The sequence below is a fragment of the Gymnodraco acuticeps genome, unplaced genomic scaffold, assembly GCF_902827175.1.
Source record: "Gymnodraco acuticeps unplaced genomic scaffold, fGymAcu1.1, whole genome shotgun sequence".
NCBI lineage: Eukaryota > Metazoa > Chordata > Actinopteri > Perciformes > Bathydraconidae > Gymnodraco > Gymnodraco acuticeps.
In genome coordinates, this window is record NW_022989877.1 from 417,056 (window position 1) to 439,877 (window position 22,822).

At 42.5% G+C, this 22,822-nt stretch overlaps 1 protein-coding gene across 5 annotated transcripts in view; it reads left to right on the forward strand.

Annotated features, from left to right (window-relative positions):
• st6gal1 (ST6 beta-galactosamide alpha-2,6-sialyltranferase 1) overlaps nt 1-22,822 on the forward strand; it is a 37,220-nt gene that overhangs the window by 9,972 nt on the left and 4,426 nt on the right. For all 5 annotated transcript variants that reach the window (XR_004567140.1, XM_034198031.1, XM_034198043.1 and 2 more), the window contains 5 exons: nt 18,694-18,900; nt 21,044-21,412; nt 22,008-22,272; nt 22,474-22,571; nt 22,658-22,759. Coding sequence is in view for 4 of the 5 variants with exons in the window: in XM_034198031.1 (XP_034053922.1) it covers nt 18,694-18,900; nt 21,044-21,412; nt 22,008-22,272; nt 22,474-22,571; nt 22,658-22,759 (1,041 nt within the window). In the remaining variant the exon portion in view is untranslated. The remainder of the gene's footprint in view (nt 1-18,693; nt 18,901-21,043; nt 21,413-22,007; nt 22,273-22,473; nt 22,572-22,657; nt 22,760-22,822) is intronic.

Here is a 22,822-nt window from a genome sequence, read left to right on the forward strand (position 1 = left end):
AAGTGCAACAGGTGAAGAGGAAGTTGTTGCGGAATTGTTGTGAGTACCATTTTCAAGACGGCAATTCAGTGAAGAGACGGACATTATAATGCCGTGGGGGGGGGGGGGGCGGCGGCGGGGGGTGTGTGTGTGTGTGTCTACAGAAGGTCCAGTTGTGATAGACACGGTTCGCCACAGTGTGTACCAGATATTCAAACTGCTTGAACTGCATCCAAATGGTGATCAAAGAGATAATAAAAGTGTGCAGGTGCAGACAGCTCTTTTGTTCCATCGAAGCGAAGCGGAAACAGCTGTTTCCCCCCAACATCTTTTTATTTTCCCTTGGAAATTGAAAAATCTCATTGAAATATTTTCCGGCTTTTCAGTCACTTTGTTTCATCTTATTCGGAATTGGAGATGGTTAATTTAGTTCAAGGGGTTTGAGGTCAACAAGCTCGATAGAGAAAGTCCCTGAAGTCTTTGCATATTCAGTTATTTTGTTGAAAATTCAACAACAATATTATTTGCCACTGTTTTGATAGTTCTTACAATCATAATCATTGGGAGTCATTTGGATTAATATGTGTGGACAGGAGAGTGAGTGCGATCAAGCATCACAAGTTTCAGAATTCTGGGTACTTAACCCTTCTCTTGCTTAGGTCATACTCCCCTTCCCATACTATTTTTGGTCAAAATTGACCGGTGTGTTTTGCACAGTGATATCTCTGGAACCCCTTATCCAATTTTGATGGTTGACATCTCATTTGAACAGTCAAAGCAAGTAGAATCAAGGGGTGGCAGAGAGAATGACACCAGGGGTGAATTTCATGTTATAATTTCATGTTATAATTTTGCAGTAAGTTCAAAGATAATGCTTGCTTACTGTACATTACTGTATATTATAAAAATGCTTGCCATGTAGGCTGTGTTTACTGGAGATGGATTTGCTTTAGTTAGTGTTATAGCTAAGATTCTTCCCATTCCAATGATGTATGGGATGTATTGATTTGATACAAGCAAGTCAGTGTTTCATTGTGTACTTTCAACTACAGTATATGGTCCGGACCCACCGGTGGGCCCATCAAGTTCAGCATTCACTGCGATAATTATTACATTACATGTTACTTGTTAGACGCTTTTATCCAAAGTGACTAACATACTCAATACTGTGGTCAATCCCCACAGGAGCAATTTGGGGTGAAGTGTCTCAGGGACACAACGACATGCTGACTGCAGTGGGGTTTGAACCTGTGACCCCATGATCCGAACACCAACGCACAACCCACTGAACCGCACGCCTCCCAATATAAAATAAGACACTGATACTGTTTTCCTCAATGAACATTTAGAGAATAATAAATATTCAGGGCTCCTCTCCCTCAGGGGCCTTTCCCTCAGGGTCCGCTTCCTGGTCTGTTGACTGTTGGTCAGGCTCATAGTCTAGATTGCTCTTGTCTTCCATTTCTGAGACATCGTCCTCTATCTCTGGTTCAAAACATTTGTCCAGAGCCTCTCTGACAGAAAATAGCCTAATCAGTCGCCTACTCATTGTGTCAATTAATCAAATGTGAGCAAGGCACAAATATAACTGCATGAGAGACAGCAAGGGAGGGGCATTTACTGCGAGAAAGTGAGAGATAACCCTTCTCGAGGTGTGTGTGTGTCAGAGTTCCCGTTAGAATATTTCTTCGCCGGTCAACATGTCCGTTAAAGTTTAAATCTTCCGGACAAAATGAGAAAAGTGCCGGTCAAAGGTCTTTGTTATTGATTGAGCTTTAAAACAAATTGATATGATTCAATATTAAACTAATTATAGTAGATTAACTACATTATTCAAAAGTGAACAGTAACTTACAATAACACAAGAATAATAAACGGAGCGCTCTCTCCCTCTCCTGACAGCCCGTCAGTATCATGCAGCTCGCAGATCAGTAATGAGTGACCCGACAGTAAAACTAAACATATCTATAACTAGTTACGGTAGAGTTTGAGAGGTCATTAAAATAGCTACTTGTGATATTCTAACCTGAAGTGTGTGTTTTGTCCGCTCACCGCTGATCATGCAGAGCTGCGTGTCGACTCGTCAGCAGCAGCTGATCTCTCTCTCCCGTCAGATTAGACTTCACTCGCGTTTATGTCCATATCGATCAGATCCAGCTAGTTCTAGCTAATGATATGACTACCTGCTTATTAAAAGACACCTAAACAATAAGTGTCGCTATTAAAGCACCCAGATATTGTTCTCAACTGTATTAAAGTAAACAGGTATTATCTTGAACTGTATTGAAGTGAACATGTATTATTTGGGACTGTTTAAAGTAATCCTATATATATAAACCTTCTTACTTACACTCCATAACCCAGAGACCCTGACACACACACATACACTTCCTCCCATCAGCAGACACACACACATACACCGCCTGTCTCCATGCAGCACACACACATAAACTCCTTGACCCAGATATCAGCAACACACACACATACGCCTCCGCTTATCAGCACACACACACACACACACACATACACTTCCCCTCACTAACACACACACATGTTCTTTTTCAAGGTTCTTTCTGGGGCCTATATAATCCCAAGCACCAATATATCTGTGTACAATGTTTGATTGTTTAGGAAAGAATAGTTTGTGTGAAACCTTCCCTGGGAAAGTAAAGGAGTTAACCCAGGTATAAGATAACAAGTGATTCTGACCTTGTATAGTTCCGAGGCTGTCACGCTCTGTTCAGAAGAAAAGTAATTTTTCCCAGAACTCTGATTCGCTGTATTGGGCCCGACCCAAAGTGAATCCAACCAGTAAGAACACCTAGGGGAGTGAGCAACCGACCCAAACTCCTCCCCACGGACTCTCTGATTCGCTTAGGAGTAAAATGGGACGGAAAAGCCGACACATATTTCCGCCCCAAATATGTCCATATATACTGTTGTTTCTTCATGCAAAATGCCCCCTGTTTCTTACTGGCTGGTCCCGATATCTGTATCGCACGGCAGTAGAGCGGGGAGCCCGGAGTGTTCTGTTTCAGGGCTCTCTGTATTTCGTATTGTGTTTTTTACTGTATTAAAATGAGATTATTGTTATAACTTTTATGCCGGTGTTTTGAACTCCTTCTTTTATTAAATCTGACCAGGCTCATCTAAAGGACGGCGCGGAGCAGAGGTGGGCTTTAAGCCACCACTATTGTGTTTGCTCCTACACTATGCAACTGGGTTAGGCCACAAAGTATAGCGCAGCATTATGCATTTGTTTACATGCCCACCGGAACCCCGAGGCATTACCAACAGATCAACGCACAATCAACCCATACAGGACATCTCTTTCTCCACATTAAGTGTTAGACATTAGAATTGACTATTCTTGTCTGTCACATACTCTTTTGTCTGTCACATAAATGATGCAAATTGCGCAACTGATGTGGTATTGCTGTCACGATCTGTCTTTATGGTGTTTTGTCTTGTCTTGTTTCTTGTTTTATGTTGAAAGGTCTTCACTTCCTATCTTGCCTGTTTCTGTCTGCGTTGTGTCTTGTTTAAATCTGTCTGTGGTTCCCGGTCGTTAGTTTCCCTGGTGTGTCTAATTTACCCGATTGTGTTCACCTGGTGTCCCTGTGTTTTCTCCTCCCTCCTCACCTGTGTCTTGTTTCTGTGATTAGTCTTGTGTGTATTTAAGTTCTGGTTTTTCTGTCTGTCTTTGTCGGTTCGTCTTTTGTCATGACTAGTTCGTCTGTGAGTGTTCTGTTCTGTCTGTGTTAACACCTAGCCTTGAAATAAAGGAACTTTCACTTTTCTGCATTTGGGTCCTACCTGCTACACACCGTGACAATTGCGCTAAGCGGAAATTATTTTGAATGGACACTTTGACCGGAGATTTGCCGGTCTTCAGCATATTTTACCGGTCGTAGTCCGGTAATTACCGGCTAACGGGAACTCTGGTGTGTGTGTGTGTTGCGAGAAAGTGAGAGGTTGCCGTAACTTAGAGTCAATTGTTTTGTCTGGAATGTATGTTGACATAAGCACAGGAAATGTGTGTGTGTGTGTGTCCTGATTAATTCTCCTTCACACGTCTCCATATCCCCATTTTTTTTTTACTGCAACCCAGTACTTTTCCACGACCACGTCTCGACCTCGCCCACTGTCCCTCCCACTTCATTAGCTCACCTGTGCTCCTCATCTCATTCCCAATCAAGCCTGTCATAAGCCTCATGCTTACACACTCACTGCCTGATTGTTCTTCGGCACTCATGCAAGACTCTCCCGCACTTTTTACGGACTGATCTCCTGCACTTTTTTACGGACTGAATGCCTGTAGCCTACTCTGTCTGCCTCTGACTTGCCCGTTTCATCTGAATTCCCGGTAAACCTAGCTTTGTGTCCCCCAACTTGAGATATGCTTCTGCGTCCTTTGTTCCTATCTGTGGCTGATGGTGTTTCCTGATCATCTTTTGCCTGGACCATGCTCGTTTGGACTTGGTATACTTTCCTTGTTACTTTGGCTACCTGCCCTGTACCTGCAGAGTTTGATATTAAACACAATTCCAACCGTTCCTGGTTTTCTGATTATTGCATTTGGGTCCAAACACTATCGTTTTTGGTGTGGACCGCGCTTTAGTGTGGTTTGATTTGTCTTTTCTGGTTAAAAACAGAATTTTTTTTTCAAGGTGTTGGCTGTCGGTGAGACAAAACAAGTAAAGTAAATGTTAAGGCATAACCTCAGGCTTTTTCAGTATTTTCAGAAATGTTATAGTACAAACACTGAGAGCTGACAGTGTTCATATGTTTCTATCCACAGAGGACATGAGGGGAAACGTAAAGGCAGCAGCCCGTTTCTAAGCAACGATCACATCAACACAACGTGCGGCATACTGAGAATGATCGTTTATTGCAACCCTAGGTTAATCACCAGATTCAATAATTGGATATCACCGTCAATCCTATCTGAGAATGATGACAAAATGTCACTATTAAATTAAATGATCCTCTTTAAACAGTTTATCCTCCAAAAGAGCCCTAAAGTATTTTTTAAACCTTTAAATAAAGATTAGTATAATGTTTTTTTATGTTATATAGACAGTTCAATTAAAGCTGCTGTGGTGTTGCTCTTCATGGTGCAGCAGTACAGAGTATTCTGTGCCTCTGGCTGTGTGTTAACCAGCTGATGGATGTATAGAAATAACACAGCAGGAACAAATTGATTATGTTAGTTCTTTGCTCTTGAATGCAGCAAAATGGGCAGCCATGTGTGCATTGTTGTTCCATATAGGGTCTGGCGTGTGTTATAGAATTGATCAATTTCTGTCTTCCTCTGGTCTATATCCCTCCGTTGTGTAGCAAAAGAGAAAACTGGTATTATGTTTACTACTGTATCCAGGGTTGGTTATTTAGATTTAATCAAATTCTAGTAACAAATCATGCGTTAGCTGGCGCTTAAACAGGTTACGCTGGACGTTTTTCACTTTAGCGACTTCCAGAGGTGGGAAGTAGTGGAGTACAAATACTTTGTTACTGTACTTAAGTACATTTTTTTGGTATCAGTACTTCACTCCACTACTTATTTTTCTGACTACTTTTTACTTTGACTTCTTACATGTTGAACACAAATACCTGTACTTTCTACTTCTTACATGTTGAACACAAATACCTGTACTTTCTACTTCTTACATGTTGAACACAAATACCTGTACTTTCTACTTCTTACATGTTGAACACAAATACCTGTACTTTCTACTTACATGTTGAACACAAATACCTGTACTTTCTACTTCTTACATGTTGAACACAAATACCTGTACTTTCTACTTCTTACATGTTGAACACAAATACCTGTACTTTCTACTTCTTACATTTTGAACTCAAATACCTGTACTTTCTACTTCTTACATGTTGAACTCAAACACCTGAACTTTCTACTTCTTACATGTTGAACACAAATACCTGTACTTTCTACATCTTACATGTTGAACTCAAATACCTGTACTTTCTACTTCTTACATGTTGAACACAAATACCTGTACTTTCTACTTCTTACATGTTGAACTCAAACACCTGAACTTTCTACTTCTTACATGTTGAACACAAATACCTGTACTTTCTACATCTTACATGTTGAACTCAAATACCTGTACTTTCTACTTCTTACATGTTGAACTCAAATACCTGTACTTTCTACTTCTCACATTTTCCAAACAGCTGGTTCCTTTAGTCTGAATGTGTGTTTGGTGCGTGATCATTATTATTTAGAGTCATTGCGTGCCTATTGATTTGAACACGATCCGTGTATCCATCATTTCCTGGTCTTCTCTAAAGAAGAGGGACCAATGAAAACGTTGTCATGTTGCCGTTGTTCAGCATGGAAACATTCATTAGCTAACAATGACATTATTGTTCGATTGATATAAAGGGAGGTCAGGTACTCTTTAAAACAGCTGCTAGTTATGGGTACTTTTTACTGAAGTACATTTCAAAGCCCTCTTTGCTTTCACTTGAGTAAAGAAGTTTAGTCAGTACTTCTACTTTTACAAGAGTATTTTTAAACACGAGTATCTGTACTTCTACTCGAGTAAAGGATGTGTGCACTTTTTCCATCACTGGCTACTTCCTCTTGATGCATCTGGGGCATTTCAAGGTCTTCCCAGGCCAGATGGGGTAAAATCCCCCCAGAGCTGACCCAGCACAAGCTGGACCCCCCCCTGCCGACCATTCCTCTACTGGACGGTTGTCCTCCGAGAGTTGCGGAGGTTAATGGAGGTTTTTGTGTCGCTTTTAAATCAAATCAAGTTTTATTTATATAGCACATTTTTTAAATGATTTTTGGTCGAGCCAAAGTGCTGTACATATAATAATGACCTTACAATAAGGACACTATACAGTAAATACAACAGCACAGTTTGTGCAGAATATCAGAAAACGACACCCTCTGTCCTTAGACCCTCACATCGTACAAGAAAAAACCCACAGTTTAAGGGGAACATGGGAGAAACCTCAGGGAGAGCAACAGAGGAGGGATCCCTCTCCCAGGACGGACAGACGTGCAATAGATGCCGTGTGTAAATCAAAAAAATAATACATTTTACAGCGTAGGTAAACCGAATGTTTTGAAATGCATGTGTCTATAATAAGAAGATGAATCCATGAGGATGTCAACAATCCTGTGGTGGGAGCCTTCAGGGAAGCAGCATGACGAGACCCAGGCAGGACCGCAGAGACAGGCCGAGCCACGACCCGAAGTCCACGACTTAATCCAGAACTCAGGATAGAGGATTCAGGGCACAGGACCACAACAGGAGGATCAGCCTCGACTCCGGATCCCGGCGTAGATATAGACACAAAAGAAAAAGAAAATTTGGGGGAGGCTGGGTTAATCGGAACATGCAAATACACAGACAGGCACACGCAGGGAGCAAGGTCCCCGCTGGGGCCTTAGTTGGAATTGGTGAGAGACAAGGAGGTACGCTGTGACTACGGCATAACACTCCCCGGCCTTGGATAAGGCCCCCTCTGCAAAACCTGTTTCCCTCCAATAAAACCTTGTGAGGAAAAGGTTTTGGATAAAGAAAAAAATAGAAAGAGTAGTAATAACCTTAGTTTTAAATATAAGATCCAAGTTTTTAGGATTTAAGTGAAAGAGCAAGAACCAAAATGTAGGTGAAGAGGCACAGCGTATCTGCGTCAAAGCACTCTCATTAGGTTATTTTATCAACTATAAGCTTTATCAAAAGGAAGGTCTTAAGCGTACTCTTAAAATGGATAGGCTGTCGGCCGCCCGAACACAAACTGGAAGCTGATTCCACAAAAGTGGAGCTTGATAAGAAAAGGCTAGAAGGCTAGAGAGAAGAAGTGAGTTTTAAGTGTTGATTTAAAAACCTCTAATGTCTGGGCCGACCTCACATGGAGGGGCAGAATGTTCCAGAGCCTGGGGCCAGCTGCTGCGAAGGCTCGGTGCCCTCGGGTTTTGAGCCTGGTCTTAGGCACTATCAACAGCAGCTGATCAGCCGATCTTAAGGCTCTGCCTGGGGTGTAGCGATGGAGGAGTTCGGCTACATAGGCCGGAGCCAGCCCATTTAGGGCTTTGAAAACAAATAAAAGGATTTTAAAATCAATTCTGAACCGAACTGGAAGCCAGTGCAGTGAAACCAGAATTGGGGTGATGTGGTCATGCTTTTTATGGCCAGTGAGAAGACGTGCAGCTGCGTTCTGAACTAGCTGCAGGCGTCTAATTGAGGCCTGGTCCATACCCACGTACAGAGCGTTGCCGTAATCCAGTCTCGAGGTAACAAAGGCGTTAATAACCCTGTCCAGGTCTTTAAAAGATAAAAACGACTTGGTCTTAGCCAATAGTTGTATTTTGAAAAAGCAGGTCTTGACTACGCTGCTAACCTGCTTATCAAATTTAAAAGCGCTATTGAAGGTCACTCCAAGGTTCGTGACAGAGGAGAGGATGTTTTTATTGAGGGAGCCCAGAATATCAACCGGGGAGGCTGGAGGTCGGGGTCCAAAAAAGATGACCTCGGTCTTACTCTCGTTGAGGGTGAGGAAGTTTTGGCTCAGCCAGGATTTGATCTCTGCTAAGCAGTCCATCAACTGCTGTAGTGAGTTGACATTTTGATTGAGAGGCAGATAGATCTGTACATCGTCAGCGTAACAATGGAAGGGGATGTTGTGTTTTGTGAGAATTGTGAGAATTGAACCAACATAGCCTGTTAGCTGTGTTGTTGAAGCTTTTAAGAGGACATTTGATGGCATTTGATGTCACGAATGGTCAGTGTGACAAAGGTAACTTCGTCACTGTGGACTGACGGCTTCGGGTCTTATAATATTGCACATGTGGTTTAGTTTGAAAGTGTTTCCCCTCCCGTTTTGTCTGTGGCTGGTGATTGGGTTCACCTGGTGCCCTGTGTTGTCTCCTCCCCCCCCCACCTGTGTCTTATTGGCCTGATTAATGTGTGTGTATTTAGGCTCTGTTTTCCCTGTCAGTGGACAGGTAGTGTGTGTGAGATCCTTGTGGCTGCTGACTGTGTTCACATGAGACAGTAATATTGAGGCTGTGTCATGTACCACAAGGAGTAATAAATGCCCACACCGGGTTATATTTGAACTCTCTGCCTCCTTGCTTGGTCGGGCCGCTCAACGGTCAGTCTCACAGTCAGGCAAAACAGGTTTTTGTTATGTCGAGATGAGAGATGTTAACAATATATTGTTTTTATATTGAAAAGTAGCGTGTCCACCTGGCTGTCATGTTTCCAACATTGCCTATCTGAGCTAATACATATTGTGACTACTGCAGATAGGAATTTTAAACTTGTACCACTGAATGCTAAAGCCATACATTAGTAGGTGTAAGTGTTTCTTTGTCCAGTGGGAAAAGGGTTTAAAATGTAAGAAAAGGTAAATAAAACAAGTTTAAGAACAGCTTTATATTCAGCAGATTTGTCATAGATAACGTGCTAAGGTGAAACTAAATAAAGAAAAATAGGCTGCATTCTTCTACCTGCTGACCTTAATGCTGAGTCAAGTTAGACCTCCTTCCTTCCTGCAGAGATTTATTTTTGGCTTAGTCATTACATTTCACTGTATCACTACTGTTTTTTGTGAGATTAAGCCTCACTCCTCAGCACTAGCTCAGGCGCTGGGCTAACGTTACAATTCCTGGAGTGTTTTGGAGGAGGATGATGGTTAGTATGTCAGGTTTCTCCGAGAAACACAGCTCAGATCACAATCAGATTCTCTTTTAATATTCACGTTATTATTACTGATTTGGTCAATCCTTTTATTCTCTATCTTTCTTTTAACTTAGGGATAATAATGCTCTACATTTTGGAATTACATATACTATGACGTGTGGGGTTGTAAACTGGAAGCATGGTGTTGTCAGTGATGCTCACTGTGGGCTACATTTTAATTTCCTTGAATGTTTACATTTAGTTGTATGTTGCTTTATTAGAATAATGCACAATTCGCGAGTAGCAGTTCCTGTTATCAGTGCGTTTGTGGTTGTTTGCATAACTGTCACTGAAACACTGGATTTATACCCTACACGTTATACGTTACATTGATTCATAGTATATGGCAGAGATAATTATACTCTCTGTAAGTGTTACATGCAATCTAAAAATGTATGTGTCATGTTTGTGGGTTTTCACGTGTCTAAGTTACGACTCTAAGATAAGATAAGATGGACCTTTATTAATCCCTGTGGGAAAATTCAGTTTCTCTGAGAAGAAGTGTAATGTTTGAAGCAGTAGTCATCAAACTACCATGACTTTCCAATGTTTAATATCGAACTGTTATGTAACTGTCTGTTACATCTTCTCCTTTATGTTATTATTAAATGGTCATAAACAATCCTTAACATTATTTAATAGCATTATATGTGACTGATGGTCTGGTTCAATGTGTGGGCTGTAAATGCTATGTGGGATAAAAGGGCAACCTGACTCCAGTAATGGACTCTCGTCATTTCCTGCTCTCATTTTCTCACTCCCGTGGGGCTTCCCTTCCTCTTTTCTATCATCTGATGAATCAAGCCATCTTTTTCCTCCCCCCTCTGCCTGCTCTTTCTGCCTGGTTTCACGCAGCACCCGGGGCAGCGATGGCATACTCCCATGTCCTAATTCTTCTTTGTTGTTTTGCTCACTTACTTCCAGGATTAAAAGCAACGATTCAGTTAGAAAACCTGTTTTTGGTGATTTGAAGGAGGTCATTTAATCCAAGGGTTCCCAACCTTTATTGTGCCAAGGACCGACCGGCAGATACATTAAAAAAAATCGCGGACCGGTTGTCAATTTTAACTGATTTTAATATTTACTCACCACCAGCAGGTAGCAACAGAGGCTAATTGAATGTAACAGCCTGAATAAATACTAGAACAATATGCATCCAAAACATATTAACAACGTTTAAAAAAGAACCAGTGTCGTTTTTTGGTTTTTCTGAAAAACGGAAAACCAAAAAACCAACGTTATTCAGTTTTTAAACGGGAAAACAGATAAATCAACGCTTTGGTTTTGTTTGTATGATTTACGGATAATCCAGTGAATGCTGGGAAAACGAGGAGAAGGCGCATTATGAAGGAGATGTCCGGTCGCCAGGGTGTATGTGTGTGTGTGTGTGTGTGTGTCAGGGACAGGTGTCCGCGGGGTCTTAAAAAGTATTAAAAGTTGATAAATCAATTTAGCGAAAATTAAGGCTATTAAAAAAGTATTTAAAAGTATAAACGGCATTTTCCAAGGTATTAAGAAGGTCCACAGCAACGACAACATGAAACACCCTTTAATTTACTGAAACAACATGTCGGGAAACCCCTTCAAGGTGGCCCCATGCATAGCGCGCCATAAAATGCTGCTTCGTATTTTAAGTTTCGTTGCCTTGCTCCGCTCTGTGGGGGGGGGGGGGGGGGGTTATCTGCTGGTGGACTACCTGAGAGATATACAGCAGGAGAACACGCCGTCCACCGCGGAGAATAAACAGAAGGGCAACCATGACAACCATGCTCCGGGGTCTTACTCGCTGCTTTTGCTGTATTTTGTGGTGGCAGCAGCGCCACTTACAGGCCTGGCATATGTACTACAGCGTTTCCAGCATTTCCAGCGGTCTAGTGTGAACGGACACGTTAATGAATCGAATGGGTGTGAACGGAAGACTTTTTTGCGTTTGCGTATGCGTTTTACTGTATGCGTCCTCGTGGGGCCGGGGTCTAAGCCAAACTATATCCGGTCACAGAGATCTGCTATTTTAAAGTAAGGTCAACACACATATATATCGTTTTTTGTAAACATATGACAAATGTGTGAGGGTGATGACGTCAGAGCATCGTCCTATGTGCCGGGCTTAGCCCCGGACAGCCCCAGCCCAATTTAACCCCTGGGTATTTGTGAGGGAGCTCCTATATGGCATTACCCCGCTGAAGCTCACCAAAGTTTAATATATTTCATAGTTCAAAGTTTTGTCAATTGTTTTGTTTATTGGTCAAATTCTGGTTTCTAATGGTTTCTGAGGAGTTTTACTGGAATTAAAGAGCACAGAGTACAGAAGCAACAAAGCAGCATACTGCATTAAACCTGAACTTCACAGAGAGGTTGAAGTTCATGTGGAGAGGAGGCTTCAGTAGTCTGTCTGCACTCTGTTTAGTTGTGCTATCTTACAATCAATATAGTAAATGTGAGGTAAAGTGTGTCGCCAATGTAACCGGTTAGAACTCAAAGTTGCGATGAGGTCTTAAAATGTATGGAAAGGGTCTTAAAAAAGGTCTTAAAAGGTATTCAATGGTATTCAATTTGACTTCAGGATTCCTGCATATACCCTGTGTGTGTGTGTGTGTGTGTGTGTGTGTGTGTGTGTGTGTGTGTGTGTGTGTGTGTGTGTGTGTGTGTGTGTGTGTGTGTGTGTGTGTGTGTGTGTGTGTGTGTGTGTGTGTGTGTGTGTGTGTGTGTGTGTGTGTGTGTGTGTGTGTGTGTGTGTGTGTGTGTGTGTGTGTGTGTGTGTGTGTGACACTGGCATTTGTTTTCAGAAGATATTATGATAGTGTCGTTCTTTCCGGTGCACGTCCGACAGCATTTAGCACTACATCGAGATTAAGATTAAACACATTTATTTTGGGAACACCCGCATATAGGCTACCTATGGAGTTAGCCAGATGTGTGTAAATTACTATTCATGGTCATTTGAAAACAAATGCCGGTGTCGGACTGACACAAACACACTGAGCGGAGCACACACACACACACACACACACACACACACACACACACACACACACACACACACATCATGCGCCTTGGTGACTGGACATCTCCTTCATACAAGTAATACAAGGGGGAGTAATCGGGCAGTTCGATGTGTGTAGAGATGTGTGTAGAGGTGTGTGTGGTTAACACGTAGCAGCCTGCAGTCACTCGCTGTTCTGATGAAGGTAAACACAGGGAAGGCGGTGCGTAAAAAGGCACAGCTCTCGGCGCGCTTGTGCTGCACTTCTCAGAGGCGGAGTTACACGTCCCGCTGCCTCCTGATGCTGCCTGCAGCCATTTCATGAAGTGAAGGAGGTTTTCATTCTATAAAACAGCTGCGGGCAGCAGATACCGTGAGAGTCCTGGACATGAATTCATAGATCAAGGCAGACTGGTTTACTCTCCTGTTTTGCCAATAAAAAACAAATAGCTCTACACCCCTGGCCGACATGTCCTTAAAATGAAGTCCGAGTTTGAAATATATCTCAAATAATGTATGCACTGCTATTTCCCCACATAAACATAACAGTCTGCAATTAAACGGTTGTCTCCTGTGCGCTCCTCTTACTTGGCGCACCAGTAACTTTCTTGTGTGCACAAGAGGCTGAGACCAGGCTGAGACGCCGAATCCCTCGGAACATCATAAAAGCTATTTTCAACGGTTTTCTGGTGAAAGATTAACTAGCTACTGGATGAAATAATATGACTGGTATAGGTGCGAAAATTAAACACGCGGTACCGGTCCGCGGACCGGGGGTTGGGAACCCCTGATTTAATCTGTTTAGCCCCGAGCCTGTTTTTCAGGTCTCAGGCTCGAAAATGACATTCCCAGAACAATTGACTATATCTTCACTTCTAAAAGGGATAAATGCATTTTCCATATCTCTGGCCCCCCTCGGTCGATTTTGATGATTGACACCTCTTGGAGCCAATAGAATCAAGGGGGAAGTTCCTAAAATCCATCTAAACATTACCCATTGGTGTATGAGTGATGCGTAGCCAGAATGCCCCGGAACCGGAAGCTGTCATACACTCTAGTAGCAGCTAATAGGCTTGTTTAAGACGCGTTGCGGCTCGCCTCGAAAGTAGACGAGAATAGCCGATTGCAGCCGGGGGAGGTCTCAAAAAGCTCGCATGAGGTCGGACAGCTCGGAGTCGGCTTGACTCGGTTTGCAATGGCGGAAATTGCGTTGGCGTTCTTCGTTGCAGATGAAGTGGATGCAATAGAAATCCCACACTTATTATATCACTACAAATGAATGACTCAAGTGTCTGTTCATTTTAAAACAAATCAATACAAGGGGGGTTGAATCCTACATGTAAAAGACAGAACCACTTATTACTTTTCAAAACTACTTCCGTCAGTGGTCTTGACCAGTTTGAATTTATAAAGAATGCACAAATGTGTATAATCGTTAATGTCAGATATGTACTATTAGAGCCAATATTTTGATTTGTATAAGAAAGGCCACCTAATTGTGACGTCTGTAGTCAACGCACTATAAAGGACTACAATTCCCACGGCGCCTGTGCTAAAGCCCCAGTGGTGGGCAACCTGTTGAGAGACGCCGTCGAGGAACAGTTTTTAACCATACTCGTACTCGTACCGTACACGTACATACAAACCGTACAAGTACCCTTTAAGTTATAAGCATTATCAAGAAAGAAAGAATACCTAAGTTGTGTTGTTTTATTTGAGTTTTGTCTATTTCTTTTGAATATTGTAAAGGCCTATTTTTCTTTGTTGCATGTGCAAAAGTTTGTTATTTTATTTTGAGCAAATACATCGCAACATCTTCTAAACCATCGGAGGCCAAGCAACACTTCAAACTGTGAGTAATTTAAGGAAAGAAACGAGTTAGAACTGTCTGTTTAAGGCGTCTAGTGGCTTGGTGGAAAAACAAGGAAGGAAGCCACGACATGTACTAAGTAAATATATTTGTTCCTGCTCAAGATTAGATTAAACTTTATTGTTATTGCACAGATTACAGGTACTGAGACAACGAAATGCAGTTTAGCTTCTAACCAGGAGTGCAACAAGCAGTAAAGTGAAAAGTAATGTACACAATCTACAGAATAAAATATAGAATGAATTGAATGATGAATAAACAGTGAGGGGTAATAATACACTACTAGATATACACAGCAGCCTGTGAGCAGTAACAGTGTGTATGAATATGCTAAGATATATATAAAGTATGAAAACGGTAAGCAGTGCAAGTATAGTATAAAATATAGATATTAATTTCATGATGATAAACATTGTGGAACAATGATGAAAAATGTGAATGGAAGTGGCGACGTAAAACTGACACAAAACAACAACACATTTTTGCTGAGCCAATTGGAGAGTTTCATCAGCAGCACGGGGTAAAAACCACCAATGAGTGCTCAGCTCGAGATACCAGCGAGTCGTTTCCCATCAAGCATTTAGCTTCCGCAGCCCGTGGAGAGAAACTGCGCCACCTCGCTCTCAAGGCTGCCGGCGTCTTTGTCCCGCGAGATTTCAACGTCTCATGTAGGCGAGCCTCCAGAGCAAGTCGGACAAAATTACTGAAGAATGTCATGCAAAGCTGCCTGCCTGCCTGCCTGCCTGCCTTCGATTCTCCCTGAACGGCCTGGTCTTTTTAATGTTCAATGTTAACCATTTGTGCAGATAGCATGAAGTAGAAAAGATCGCCGATGCTAATGTAATAATAATAATACATTACATTTATAAAAAGCTTTTCCTGGTGCTCAAAGCGCTTACAAGCAAGTAAAACAAAAATAACAACAAAAGTAGAAAGTGCTAAGCTAGGAGGAATAGCGTTAGCATTTCTCCCCCGGGGGCATCCGGGCTTAAACCGTGTATTACAGAATGATCACACCGGTGGGACAGTACTCTTCAAAGGGTTCACGAAATATAACTACTACTCTTACTGTTTAACATTTTGGGTTACTTAAAGGTGGGGTAGGTAAGTTTGAGAAACCGGCTCGAGATACACTTTTTGTTATATTCCATGGAATGCTCTTAACATCCCGAAAAAAAGTTCATCTGTGGAAGCCGTAATACTGTCATACTGGGCTGGCTAAACGGATTGGATTGCCGCCCTGTCTGTCAGCCTTCCATCTCGTGCACGCACAAATGTATCTCGTGCCCTCATTGGGCGTGCATTGCAGCAGTACTTCAATGACTCGCCAGCAACAGGCGGCCACTTTCACCATGGCAGAGTTAGGTTCAACATCGTCTACTGGTGGCAAAAGAAATAATGTAACGGAGCAAATTAGGAACAAAAACAAAGTGGAAACTAGGAGAATTCAAACCAGAGTCAATATCGGAGTTTCTTTTCAACGATGGCGACTACTGATGGAACACACCTATGGGGGTTATTCCCTATCTTTATTCAAGAGCGTGGTATTTAAATTTGAGAGCATACTTTATGTATTTATTTCCCTCAAACCCTGTCCTCGCACTCAACGAGTGCCTGCTTGCACTTTGATTTGCTCTGCTTCTGCTCAAACTGTACGCTTGCACTCAGATATATTCTGTGCGCGCTCGAAACTTTTGTGCAACAATCCTGTCAAAATCCCTCAACCAATAGAAGGCCAGGTGTCCTTGCGGGTGCGTTCGCTTTACTTATTACAGCGTCCCGTAAGGGCGGTTACTCTTTGGTTTGTCTTTGGTGCGATGACAGGGTTTGAGTGAAGGAAATCAATAAAGTATGCTCTCAAATTTAAATACCACGCTCTTGAATAAAGATAGGGAATAACCCCCATACACACCGAGTTGAAATCTGACGCCGTGGTCGCTCTTTTTCTCTTGGACAGGTAATTATCTGTTTTGTATGGTTTACAATTCCCCTGAACTATATAGCCAATCTAAGTCATGTGCGCGTTCATGTGTGTTGGAGGAGGTGCTCTGTAAGGAAGTCTGAAGGAAGGGGCGGATTCTTTTCGGCTGTGTACTTTCAAATGTTAGTGCACTCGAGCCGGTTTCTGAAACTTACCTACCCCACCTTTAATGTTACTTCATGTTAAGTGTTGGGTTCAGAATTCCAGAAAAGACAGACAACTTCTAAGTTGAACTATTTATTGTAAAGAGAGCATAAGATATATCACTTGGCCAAGAACTCATCACGTATTTGGGAATCACAGGCAGCAAAGCTGTAATCTGTAACCACCAAATCCGTCAAGAGCCTCGAACCTCGTGCGACAATACATTTTATTACACAGGGCGTTGCCCGTACATTTTTGATTGGTCAAGACTAGCTGAAGAGATACAACGGTTTAGACTTGGTTCTCTTTGGTTGGTGCGCAGACTCAGATAGAGTCTCTTGGCAACACGATCCTCCAATCAGCATTCGGCCGGCCTGTGGAAGTCCCTCCCTACTCTTCAGATATAGTGGGAAACCATAATGTTGCTTTGCGGGGGAGCGCGGCTCCCATACAGAGTCAAGGCCGGTGTGATGTGCTGTTCTGACTACCTCTTTGTGTTCTCTCAGTCTCTGCACTCCACCTTGCTACTTTCAATATTGCAAGCTAAACACTTTCTCATGTAACTTTTCCCTCCGTTCCTGTCCACCCCATCAAAACTGGGGGGGGGGGGGGGGGGTGATTGGGTCCATTTATGCCTAAGTCACAGCACATACAATGAGCACAATAAGCAAATAATGTAATAATAAGACTCAGTCTTTCTAATGTTATATAAAAATAGACTCCACATAAGTCTAATAAAAAGGCTAAGCCGGCTGTAATGCTAACTAACGTGCTTGCTACTAGCTAGGTAGCTAACTTGATCCAGCCACTGGTACTAAGCACACAGGCATCTTGTTAAAGTTATCTTATCTTAGCTATCTCTTATATTTAGCGGAGGAAAACAATTATGACATCAGTTGCTCTGGGATTTGTAGTCTTTAGTTGCATATTTTTCATAGTCTTATATTTCAACAGTTTTACGACAAACTGTGACTTTTTGACTTGGAAATGATTTTTTAAGATTGACAAACATCATATGTGTAATTCATGGCACAATTCAAACGGGATTGAAAGATACGTTTTCTCTCTCCATTGACTTCAATACATAATTGTTTCGAAATAAGGTCCCATGGGGCGGAAGTTTTTGGAAAATTGCACAATATAAATCTATTTTAGTAGACCTCAACAATGGAATTATGATCAGTAGAAATGGCCATGACATGGGACCTTTAAGAAAATGTTATTAAACCGTCAAAACTGTAAATGTCAGTTCTCATTTGATCAAAGGACTCAACACTTAAGACACAAGTTTTAGTCAATTTATTTCTCTTTTTTATTTAAGTCACATATTTGGAAACAATGTAGTAAACTGTCAAAACTGTAAATGTCAGTTCTCATTTGATCAGATAACTCAACACTTAAAGTGGACCAATCATGCTATATTTGAATAATATATTGTAGGGCCATACCTATATAAAACATGTCTGTGAAGTTGTTTTTTCAAAATACCAAACAGATCAGGCATTTTAGCCATGCCTCATTTCGCTCCATTTGCTCTTTTCCAGCCCTGTCTTCACAAGGGCTGATTCTGTGCCAAATGAGCTGCAGCTGACCACGCCCCCCTGCAAAGGAAGGGGGAGTGGCACGAGCGTCATGTTACCATGCTGTTACCATGCTGTTACCATGTTGTTACCATGCCACGCAACCTCTCATTCCCCTGATAGGTGGAGAGTTGCCCATATAGGCGGAGCACCCCGTTTCTGATGTCAGAGATATTTCAAATCTGGATCAGTCTGTATCAGATCCGTTGCAGCCCCGTTTTTAGAGATTTGGTTATGGAGGAAAAGAGAGAGGGTTGTGTTTTCTGACACTTGGTGAGTTCCCTGACACACCGGGGACACATATTCATGTATACAAGACGTACAAAAGTGCATTTTGCATGATAGGTCCCCTTTAAGTTGCTCTCTTACTTTATTTTTAAATATATTCCTGAGGTGTTTGATGTACTCACAGTGAGTGTCCTCCTCAGATCCCCGGGGCAGCGATGGACCGAGTCAGCCTGCTGTGGCGCATGAGGCGTCGGGCTCGTCGTGGAGTTCTCTGCATGGCCTTCTTCTGCATCTCCATGGCTCTGCTTTACGCCATCTGTGCAGAGAACAGCGTCCCTGTCACCGACGCCATCTTCGGGGTCCGAGCGCGAACCCGGGCTCAGCCTCGAGCACACTCGGTTCTCAAGGTCAGTCACAACGTTTCACTGACATGTTCAACTCATAATCATCGGCCAAAACTCACTTACCTACGGAGCCCCCTAGGGCAGTGGTTCCCAGCCTGGGGGGCGCCAAAGATCGCAGGGGGGGCGCCAGGCCTCAGATGATTTGAGGCCAAATATCATATTTAGATTTTTTTACATATAATTGTAAGGCAATACATGATTGTCACTAAAAGCCTTGTCTCCACATTACAATAAAATATAAAAAATAATTGACTAATTAATTTTAATAAAAATTCAAGTTAGTATTAAAGGCATAAAAAGACAGAAATGTATAATTCTTTCTTTAATATAAATGTTTCTTCTGCCCATAAAGTGTCCAAACCAGGCTTGTCTGGATAAGCGCATTTTTAAAACATAGTCATTGTCCATGCCGGTTTCAGCTGGATCATTTGTCACAGTTGCTCCAATCAGATCGGTCTCCTCCATTTTGTAGATTATTTACGACTTTTGAATCCACATAAACACATCGGCAAAATCCGGCTTACTTTGAGCATGTGTTTTAAACAGTTCAATCCCTTTGTGAATTGTTCCACTTGCGCCGTCCTTTAATTTCTTCATACAGCGGGAATCCAAATAAATTAATCCTGAGTCCAATAACCATCAAAGTCACTCCAATAGAAAACACCTCCCCAAAACGCCTCGTTGGAGATACGTCATTGTCCATTTGATTCTTCCGAGTACGCATGATGTCAACCGTACCCGGAACGAAATGGACCAATCCGTGGAGCCGTTACGTTACGTCCGCGGAGCCGTTACGTTAAGCCCCCGCTGATTGGTCTAAATTGACCAATCCACGGACTTCCTCACACACATACACTCAGTGCAGGCAGCTCTGCTGATTTCTCCTTCCTGGCTGCAGGCTGATAACAGACAGTTGGGATCGCGGCGAAATTCTCTCTGCAGACCCATTCTCACAGCGTTTATCAACCTTTTTCTTACTCAATATCAAGCCACACTTATTATTTTTACTTCGGCTGTGACTTTGTGTGTGCTCAGCGTGAGTTTGGCTGTGTTTCGCTGTCTATCGCTAAACAAGGAAACAACACCTCCACGGAGCTCAGCGCGATTCACAACGTCCCGACCAATCAGAGCACACTGTGCTCACAGGGAGGGTGGGGGCTGGAGCTATTGGAGCTACAACGAGCCGTTAAAGGCAGAGAGTGAAATTCAGTGAATACACGTAGTTTACAGAGATGCTGTTTGAGAAACCAATGTGAGTTTGGAAAATTGCACAATATAAATCTATTCTAGTAGACCTCAACAATGGAATTATGATCAGTGGAAATGGCCATGACATGGGACCTTTAAATATAAAGATATTACATCAGTGCTTGGCAATAGGCACAGGCTTCACATAAGTGAAAGACACCTTAAGAGAACACTCAGAGCGAGGGGACATGCACGTCCCTCTGAGCTGAGTTATTGACAGATTCGAATTTCGCGGATCAATAATAATAATCCACTTGTATTTGACTTTACAAGGTAGACAACGGGCTACAGAGTCGTTTTTTTATCAGAACAGTTCGATACGCGCCGTCATCCGAGCTAAACATCAATAATTGGTCACAATCTGCAGCTTGAGGAGGGAGAGGAGTGCTTAGGGACCGTCTACAAACTGCAACGGGGTTTTGCGATATATCGCAACACTTTTTTTTTTTTTTTTCAAATAATTTTTTTTTTCTTCTCCATGTTCCCTAGGGGGCTCCTTACTTACCCGCTCAACCCAGGATGTTACTTACCATCGACGGCTGCATTCAAACAATCCCTCAAAACTCACCGTTTCACTCTTGCCTTCAACTCCTAATCCACTAACCCCTCGCCCTTATTCCACCTAGCTTAGCACTTTTTACTTTTGTTGTTATTTTTCTTCTTTACTTGCTTGTAAAGCGCTTTGAGCACAAGGAAAAGCGCAATATAAATCAAATGTATTATTATTATTATTATGTTGGAGCTGAATTGTGTAACCCAAAGAGTGGTTTCTTAATGTTTTGTGTTGTATACCTCACATTATTTGACTTCTAGTCTTAGAGCTAGTGTGATTTCCACTTACGGCCCCTGGATGTTTCCCTGACAGGTTTTCAAACAATTTTCCCTGTGACTCCCTCAGGTTCTGCGAGGCGGAGCTAAACCGATGTACATCGACCCCCAGAAGATGCCAGGGGTCGTCCCAGGTGACCCTCACCGTCCAATCCCTGTCCTCTCCTCTCCGAACCAAACCCACGAAGCCGTAGACTCGTCGCCAAAGAGGAAGCCAAAAGAGCGGGACAACTCCGGGTTCTTCTCTCGCCTGCTGCCGCGCCCTTTAACGCGTGCGCTGGAAACCCTGTTTGGAGGCCGGCGTAGGGGCGAGCTGAGTACCAAAGGGGGGGACGCAGAATTTTTTGGGCCTCATGGGCTTCTGGGAGAGGTGTGGGACGACGAAATGTCCAGTAACATGCTGGGGAGCAGACTGAGAAAGGTGGTGCAGAATTATCAGGTAAGACTTTATTATTTACTGGAAGTCTTAACGCTGTAACATTTTGAGAACAACAATATCTGGTTTGCTTACTGCACATATTTTATATATTATTGCATTCTATTTCCATGTAAATAATACATTTTTATTTTACTATATATTTTTTAATTTAATTTCTTTATGTTATTATAGTGTTCTTAAAATAGTTCGCTATCTGTGTTTTTTAATGTTTGTTTTACTTTTATGTATGCACCACGACACCAAGTCAAATTCCTCGTACGTGTCAACCTACCTGGTAATAAACCTGTTTCTGAACAAAATGTTTGATATCCTGCTTTTTCACAATTCATCTATTTGAGTTAGTATTGGCTTTAAAATACAAGGTCGGTGCATCTCTACTTTTAGGTTCTCTAATGATTGTTCTGTTCAAGTTCACTTCAGACACTTCCTCCTGTGACATAAAGCACTTAATGTTCAATCTGTAAATGAGCTCTCTAGAGACATTTCAAATGTCAGAATGTAACAAACTCCACTTGAACATTAGCGGTAGGGATCCTCTTTGTAATTAGCCCCACATAATACACTTAATTGGTCTTTGATTTGTCTTTTCTGACAGGCGACGAATAAGTACGGAGTGGAGTTCTCCGGTCCTGGCGGTGTGTCCAGCCGGCCCAAGCTGAGCGGTCCTAAACTTCTCTGCCAAATGAAGGAAAACGTGGAGGTGGAGACGTTGACCTCTGACCTCCAGCCCTTCTCATCTCTGCCCTGGGCCTCCCAGCTGCCAATGAGTCAGCTGACCTCTGACCTCGGGCCGTACAGGACCTGCGCTGTGGTGTCGTCTGCAGGGTCGCTGCGCTACTCAGGACTTGGCAAAGAGATAGGCGAGATATTTTTTTTCATCATTCTGTTTATTGTATTAAAGGACCCCTTTTATCTGTTTCAGCCCTGTTTCAAAAGTGCTGATTCTCTGTCTGTTACTTTCTTGTGTTCAACAAACCTTCCAAGTAATTTACAGACGTCGAAACAGAAAACGTGTTGATCAAGTTCCACTTCTTCTAAAAAGGTTATTTATTCAATTACAGACTCCCATGATGCAGTGCTGCGCTTCAACGCCGCCCCGACCACCGGCTTCGAGAAGGATGTCGGTTCAAAAACCACAATCCGCCTAATCAACTCCCAGGTAAACACACTGACATGCTCAAAACATACAGTTACTGAAAGGGTGTGCTTTAGAAATGGATATAATGCTTTTGTTTGTGTTAAAAGGTGATGGCGTCTGATGACCACCGTTTCCTGTCCAGCTCTCTGTACAGCTCAGGTGCTCTGGTGGCCTGGGATCCCGCCCCCTTCTCTGCTGACCTCTCTCAGGTGTGTTTTCATACAAGTAATTGCTTGTGCCGACCACAGGTAATGCTGCATTCACGACATGTT